Source organism: Suricata suricatta, chromosome 16 (genome assembly GCF_006229205.1).
Source record: "Suricata suricatta isolate VVHF042 chromosome 16, meerkat_22Aug2017_6uvM2_HiC, whole genome shotgun sequence".
NCBI classification, from domain to species: domain Eukaryota; kingdom Metazoa; phylum Chordata; class Mammalia; order Carnivora; family Herpestidae; genus Suricata; species Suricata suricatta.
In genome coordinates, this window is record NC_043715.1 from 9,799,373 (window position 1) to 9,807,246 (window position 7,874).

A 7,874-nucleotide genomic window follows, 5' to 3' on the forward strand; every position below is an offset into this window, starting at 1 on the left:
CGTCGCAGTAGCGCGCCCAGCGCGTCCCGCAGCGGGCGCGCCAGGGGCACGCAGCGCACAGCGCCCAGGAGCAGGGCACCGGGGTCCCGCTCCACGCTGTCCAGAAGCCGGTCTAGCGTGCGCTCGGATCCGGCCAGGAGGCGGCGGAGGTCGTAGTTCTGCTTGCGTGCGAAGATGCGGGCCACGCTGGCACGCGTCAGCGTGCTCACGATCTGTGCGTGCACAGCCAGCAGCTCCCCCCGCAGCTGGGCTGCTGACTGCGGAGTCCTTGACACGGCCACCAGCAGCAGTGGGCCCTGCTGTAGGAACACCAGCTTGTGGTCCTCTAGGGGAGGGAAGGGTGGGGGCGGGGGGTAGAGATGGGTCAGCGGCGACCGGAGGGGGTCAGGTGGGGCTCTTCTGCTCTTTGCCTGAACACACACACTCCTGGCCCAAGCTCACGTGGTCACGCCATGGTGCACTTGGACTGGGATAAGGACAGCTTGGGGACGACTGGATATTCGCAGAGACACGATGGGTCAAGGAATCAGGTTAGACACACAGCATGGATGACACAGAGCGAGGACTGACACAGAGCCCAGCCACACATCCATCTCAACCACAGAGCCCCTGAGGTCTAACTTTCACTTTCGGATAAATAAGGAAGTATCCAGCCTGTGACTAAGATCCAGGTGAGTTAATCTCTCAGAACCCAGCAGGCCAAACAGAGGGACAATAGACAGATGTCTGGCCAGCTATCCACACACACGGACTCAGCCCTGGCTGGCTGGCTGGCTAGTCCCCCAGGTAGCCGGCGGGCTGGCCAGCCAGCCATTTTCCCAGTCACCATCCCCTGTTCTACCGCCTCCTCTGCTCACCGGCATAGATGGCACGGATGGCATCTCCCGCACTCTGCACGAAGGACACGAGGGCTGTCATCACGCCCATGGTGGTCGACAGTGCCTCCACACTGCCGTACCTCGAGTAGATGGGCTTGCCTGCCTCGCTCAGCACGAACACGTGCTTCCGCTTGCTGCGCCAGTCCTCGTCACTGGGGTCCCCGCCCTGGGCCCCAGAGCCACTCTCAGGACCACCTGTGGGACTTGTCTCAGAGACCGCAGGATCCCAGAGCCCACAGGGGCATGATGGGGCCTCTGACTGGGGTAGTGGTGACAGCACGCCGGGTGGCTGGTCCTTCGTCTCAGATTCTGAAAGAAAACTCCTGGTGGGTCATCTGGCTGTGGGCTCCCACTAACTCCAGGTACCCAAGGACTTACCAAATCTCTACCGGCTCCCCTGTGACCCCTGTTGCTGACACAGACCTCCGGGTGTCTCCTCTACCTCTCAATGACATCCACAAGATCCCTCTAAAACCCCAATAACCCAATCTGTCATTGTCATTACTGAACTATGTCCCTAGAGACTCTTTATTCTTTCAATAACCGCCATTTCCAAGTCTTCAAAGCGTCCCATCACCTCTGAATGGCCACTATTAATATCTCCATCTTCAACGATCCCCCACTAACACCTCTGACCCCTCATTTATTCTCCTAATACCTATTCACCCCTCATGGGCCACCATGACATCTACTAATATCTCTATATTTTTCTCATTTAAATCTTTCCCCCTGCCCCACCCCTCCGTAATCCCTTATTTTTTCTCATCGATGTTCACTAATCGCTAATGACCTCACTGACTCTTCTGTTCACCCATGTATATTTTTGACGATAACCACTAACTCTCCCAATGATGGTCATGAATATCCACTAACTCCCATATCTTTAAGCCTTCCCTAATTCCCTATTTACTCCCACGGCTGTTCACTAATATCCCAATGACCCCACAACATCACAAATACCTCCAATGACTGGCCTGACACACAATCTAAACTACTTTACTCCACGTGCACTTCATCCCCACCATGACCACCATTAACCTCTACTAACATCTAAGACTTCAAATGACCTCCAATGACTCTTCTGACCCTTTGTTATTCCACTCTCCCTTCTCCCCAGTGACTACTATTAATCTCCACAAACACCGGGGACTTCAGTGACCTCCTCTGACTTCCCTGACCCCCTCTTTATTTTCATGGAGAGCCACTCTCTTCCTCACAATACCCACTATAACATACACTGACACACAGGATTATAATAATGATTTTCTTCATGACCATCGTTAATAGTCACCAATAAAACCCACGACTTCGCTGCCCCCTACTAACTCCCTTGACACTCCTCTCCTTTATCCCAGTCAGTACCTACTCATCCCTCAATGACAACCAGTATTATCCATTGGCAACTATGTCGCAATAATTTTCCCATAGAATCTCAGTGACCTCATATTCCCTCATTCTCTGATTGACATTCACTGGTCCTCCATATACCCACTTGCCAGTTACCTCCTCCCAATACCTGCCATTACTTGCCAATAATTCGCAAGTTCCCAAAGACACCATGCCCTACCATCACCATTTACTCTCAGTGATGTCCACGCACCCTTCCTGATAAAACCCACTCATTCCAAAGTGGTCAATGAACATTGATTCCCCAGTGACTCCCATTGAGTCTCCACCAAATACCCTTACACATCCAGCTGGGTCTTCAAAGACTCTCCTACAGGTCCTCTGACTCTCCAAATAATCTCATTGAGGTCCACTGCCTCCCCACCAATGATCACCATTAATTTCCACTAATTTTTCGCTCCTTAAAGACTGCCTCCAACAACTCACCATTGATTCCTCAATGATGTAAACACTGAGTGCCCACTGGTCACCACTGATCCCCCTTTCCCACCTCAATGACTTAAATAACACCTTAGCCCTGAAAGACACTGACTTCTAAATAGTTACCATTTGACCGTATTAACTTTCTTTTGGTCATTCATTGACCTAAACAAACTAAATCCCCAATGCCCCTCTGTGATCCCAATCTCTTCTTGCTTCATCAAAGACCTGAACTCACACCAAGGCACCGGTGAATATCCACTGACATCCACGGATTTCCTTGTCATTCCTCAATGATTTAAATTACACCGTGTGTCCGCAATGACCTCCTACTGATCCTGCTATGGTTTAAGCTACTTTCCTGAGTCCCAAAAGACTCCTCACTGGTCCTCCATTGACCTCTCCCAACAAAGACACTCCGTAGGGATTCCTCCCAAGACCCTAATGAGGGGAAGGCATACCTGTTTCCTCCAGGTCCCCGTCTCCGGGATCCGGTGGGTCTTCGTGAAGCTCTCCGTCTCCTGCCACTTCACTGGGAAACCGAGAGTCCTCCAAGTCCTCCACGTCCCCAGGGACTGGGGCAGAAGTGTCTCCTCCAGCCTCCATCTGCACATCCCTGTGGGGTAGAGGAATTGAAGGTGACAGGCGGCAAAAGAAACTTCTTAAAAGCCTCTACTGAGCCTGCCCCCCTCGGGTTCATTTCCCCTCGGGTTTCAATAGGATGAGACAATCAAAAACATGCCAAATACGTGCACCCTCCAACGTTTTCCGAAAAGGGAGGATCCACTGTGCCTTAGAAAATAAAGATATATAAACACCTGTTTTAACCCCGTATCTCAATTGGCCGGGTACCATCACTTCTCGAGCCGCGGTAGCATCACACTTCCGGGTGCGGCGTCCGTCTTGCCACACTTCCGGGTACGACGTCTCTTCCAAGCCGCTTCCGGTTGCGGCGCTTTATTCGCTCCCCTCCGCGCCGGAGCCCTCTCTCCCCCCCGACCCTGGTGTCCCCTCGCCGTTGAGATCACGCGCGCCACACCCAGATTTACGTCGCTCCGGTTAGGGACTTGGTGAGCCGCCTATAACCGTACTGGCTGGTCCGGCTGACACAGGAGAGCCGGGCCCGCTTCTCCTACAGAAGGCTGTCGGCGTGAGGGGGGCGCGGCCCACGTTCAGCCAATCCGGAGTCGGAGGGCGGCACTGCCTCTCTCGTGGTCCAATCAAGAGAAACCGGCTCTCCTTCCCGGTTCCGCACGTACTCGGGCCGCCTATCTCTACCAGTACTGTGCACTGGATCGAAATTGCGCCCGCCCATCTTGACTGACACATCCCAGGCCCAATCGTAGGCTCAAGCCGATGTTCCCTCTTCATTCGCGGATTTTCGCAGCCTCAGTTATTATGGTTACTGGTTCCCGACCAATAGTGGTGCTCCGCCAGAACTGAGGCAACTTCACGCTCCCTTATCCACCCGAGAAGCCGAGGGGATGAAGATGGAGTGGATAGTCTGTGCAGAGAGGAAATGCTTGACGCCCCCTTCCAATCGGAGCGCTGTGCGCAGCCTGGCCAACCTATGGGTGGTGGCTGCTAAGCAAGAGGCGGGCTTCTCAGAAGTAGGCAGTATTCGTGGGTCTGTCTGTAGTCAGCCAGGCAAAGGGCTCGGCCGCCTCTGGAAATAGAGGAGTGGAGCCCTGGACACGCTCATAACTAGGGGGCAGTGAGCTTACGAAGGCCATGTGCAGGCGGGCTGCCCGGAGCTTGGCCAGACTCACAAAAGGCCAGGTGGAGCTCATTTCCGAAACAGCCATGGGCTGAGCTACAGGGTTTAGGAGTATCCACCTAAGGGAGGGGCATGGGGGCGTGGCTTTGAAAGCCCTCGGAGTACTGGTTGGCTGAGGAAAATGCCCCTCCAGCCTCTGCGTGCCACCATTGGTTTTGCGAGGGGAGGCGGGACGCCTTCGCCTCTGGGCACCCGCTCCCTAGCGGTGTCCACCTGATTTAGAAAGAGTTCCTGGACTGGATTTGTTCTTAACCTGGGCTGGAGCACGGCGGGGCAAAGCTCTTGAGGACCCGCGGAGGGCAGCCCCTGGCTCCATCGCCCTCTGGATTTCCATCTACACTGGGGAATCCTAGGAGAAACAGATTTTATCTCTGATCACTCTGTCCTCAGGAGATTGAAGAGTAAACTCTTCCATCCCTTCCCGACAAGTGTTCCCTCAATTATGACTTTCTCTCAGCGTGGCATGCTTAATTCCAAGGTGCTTGTCATGTTGGCTGAATCAACATCCCCAGGTAAACAAATCAACTCTTCCCACATCCCTATTCCCCCCAAAATACAAGGCATTATAAAACAGCTCTGACAAACAAGAGTGGATGGCGTAAATTCTGAAGTCCAGTGAATTCTGGAGACAGAGTATCTTGGACTCACACAAATATTTTTCAATCCTCATTGCAGAGGATCAAGGCAACTGAAGGGTATTTGAGTCTCTTTATATGACTGCTAAGGAGAATAATTGTGTTTACTTCAGAAGTGGGCATCTCCAGTGAGAAATTCTGCATGTGGGGTGAGTTGATTAATCTCAAGGTGCCCTATCACTTTCTCCACAAACACTTGCATACTGGGCTCTACCCACAAGCTCAGGAAAGAGTCCCTTATACACACACACACACACACACACACACACACACACATATATACATACATACACACACGTATGTATGTGTGTGTGTGTGTATAGCACCTTTTATATTTATATATATATAAATGCAAAACCTGAACAAGATTAGCCTACCCTATGGAACTAATCAATATAAATCAATGCAATCACAAATTCATAGCCTTCTACTCTGTTTCACCCAACAGAGGTCTAACCCCTTCCCAAGCCTACCATCCTGCACAAGCCAACCAATTTCTTCAAATTTCTGAAATACTCAAATCTAATTTAACCAAACCCGTAAGCACACCTTAAGTCATCAGCCTCCATAAAACATTCAATGTTTCCAATTTAAAAATCTCCCCCCTTGACAATAAACTATATATATAAAAACAAACAAAAATCAAACAAAGCATCTCCCCAAACACTATGCCTTCTGAAATCTGATAACCTCTCTCAAACCCCATCTTCACCAAACCCACCAGTGTTCCCAAAACTCTCACTCTTCCAACCCAAGAAAATGGCCAAAGCACCTAATCATCGCATGCAACCCACCATCCATGAATCTACCCATATCCCTAAAACTGCCAAGGTCCACAAATCAGCAACCTTCCCAAAACACTAGTCTCCAAAACAAAACACATCAAAACCTCAACTTCCCAAATTCACCAAGGTTTCATGCTCATCAACCCCCTCAAGCTCAACGGCATCCAGGCCCATCAGCTGCCCCAAACCCACCCATATCCTTATGCCACTCAGCCTCCTCACCCTGCAAACTTCCTAAACACAGCATACTTCCTGATTATGCCCACTTGCTCAAATCCAAATAATGATGTCAGAGAATGGGTGAAAAATGCACCTGCAGGCATTTAATCCCAAGGACACCTTCCCATCCTTATTTCCTCCTCCGCCCCTCAACCGCTGTGGCTGAGGGAGACAGGAGGGTCTCTGGCACCCAACCAATCCTGGTGAAATATCAGGGCTATTTCACCTACCCACCAAAGTTCTTTCGTTTCTTTTTTGTTCTCTTACACACTTTCTCCTCATAGATGATCAAAAGGCCCGAGGGATGCACAATCTCTTTAAATTAGCTAAGTCAGTGATTCTGTATTATGAAACCAATGAGTTTGGCTTTCCTACAGAGATTTCTTCATGTGGGGTGTGTTGACCCCTGCCAGGTTTCTTGTCATATTATCTCACAGAACGGAGCCCTGCATCCTGGACCCCATGCACACACCGAGTCACCACAATGCCCCTTGCTGCGGGCATTTCACCCACTGAATTACCCCCTGGTGGCTGTATTCACAGATCTGGCAGCCCGGGGCTCTTTCGGTACCTGCATCAGGACATCTGAGCCTCTGGAACTGACCACCTACGACCTCCAAGCAGTGTGTGCCTGTCAGTGGACATCTGGACGCACTGCACTGACCTCTTTTGCTGTAGCATCTGTTCCTGCATGCTGATTTGGATAGTGATAAATTACACATGACCTGGTTTGATATGATTCCTTGCAGAGGGGTCAACAAAGACCAGACAGAGGTTATGCAAGAAGGTGTGGAAGGATGTAACCCGAGTTTGAGTAACCTCTCCACAGTTTCTGCAGCCAGGCCCTGGGGCTGGTTTTCACTTCCCTATTGTCTGTTTCTTCTCCATGTCTCTTGCTCCCTTAACCTGAAGAACGCTCCTTCTCTGTGCTCTTGGGCCAGCCACTGTGCACTTGATTCACCACATTTCTCTATTCTGAAAGGAGTTGGACTCAGGGAAGGAGGGTTGGGGGTTAACTTTGCTGAGGTTGCTTCACTCCCTATATTATTATGGCTCTTATATGACTTCAGTTCTCATCATCATGTAATGGTGCTGTGCACTCCGTCCTTCCTGATGGCTTGCTGTGCCCCGCCCCCCATGCCTGGAAGAGACGAGCACTTGCATCTCCTGGTGTCAAGTCCGAATGTATCTTCCAGTTCTCCCATGTCATGCCATCTCATGCACATCCGAAGGTCTAAGACCATGACCTTCCCAAGGAGCACTTATGTCTACAGCCCACGAGTCACTGAAGCATTCCAAGTACCTTCATGATTTTCTTTTGGTCTGAGGGCTACAGTGAATGAGCGGTGGTTTGTTGAGATGAGTAGTTGGGCACACAGTTCTTTATCTGGATTATGCATCAATAAACTCAAGGAAGTTCAGATATTAAAAAATTACAAGGAATGTCAAAATCTCATCATGTTGACAGATTCTGTCTACACCTTCGTTCGATTGCTCTTCCTATCGCCTTCTTTTCTAGTTAGTTTCAATTCATAGTGCTTTAAAATACAGATTTTCCAGCAAAGTAGGGTTAGACAATTCATACTTCGGAGGGTTTTTTTTAATGAGTCAATTTCATTTGTAAAGCAATGTTAATTACTGCTGCAATTTTATTCCTAATGCAGTGTAATGAAAGTAAGAAGAACAATTACCCCTAACAACGTCTACTTCTTTCCCCTGAAATCTGTCAAATGTCATCTTATGTGGAAGAAGG

At 50.2% G+C, this 7,874-nt stretch overlaps 1 protein-coding gene across 1 annotated transcript in view; it reads right to left on the reverse strand.

Moving 5' to 3' along the window:
* Positions 1–3,850, reverse strand: part of MON1B (MON1 homolog B, secretory trafficking associated) — a 10,702-nt gene extending 6,852 nt beyond the window's left edge. Inside the window, exons 1-4 of the mRNA XM_029925340.1 lie at positions 3,524–3,850; positions 3,167–3,321; positions 858–1,187; positions 74–325 (exon numbers count right to left, since the gene is read on the reverse strand). Of these exons, the coding sequence (XP_029781200.1) occupies positions 74–325; positions 858–1,187; positions 3,167–3,311 (727 nt within the window). The 5' untranslated portion in view covers positions 3,312–3,321; positions 3,524–3,850. The remainder of the gene's footprint in view (positions 1–73; positions 326–857; positions 1,188–3,166; positions 3,322–3,523) is intronic.
* Positions 3,851–7,874: the final 4,024 nt, after the last annotated feature.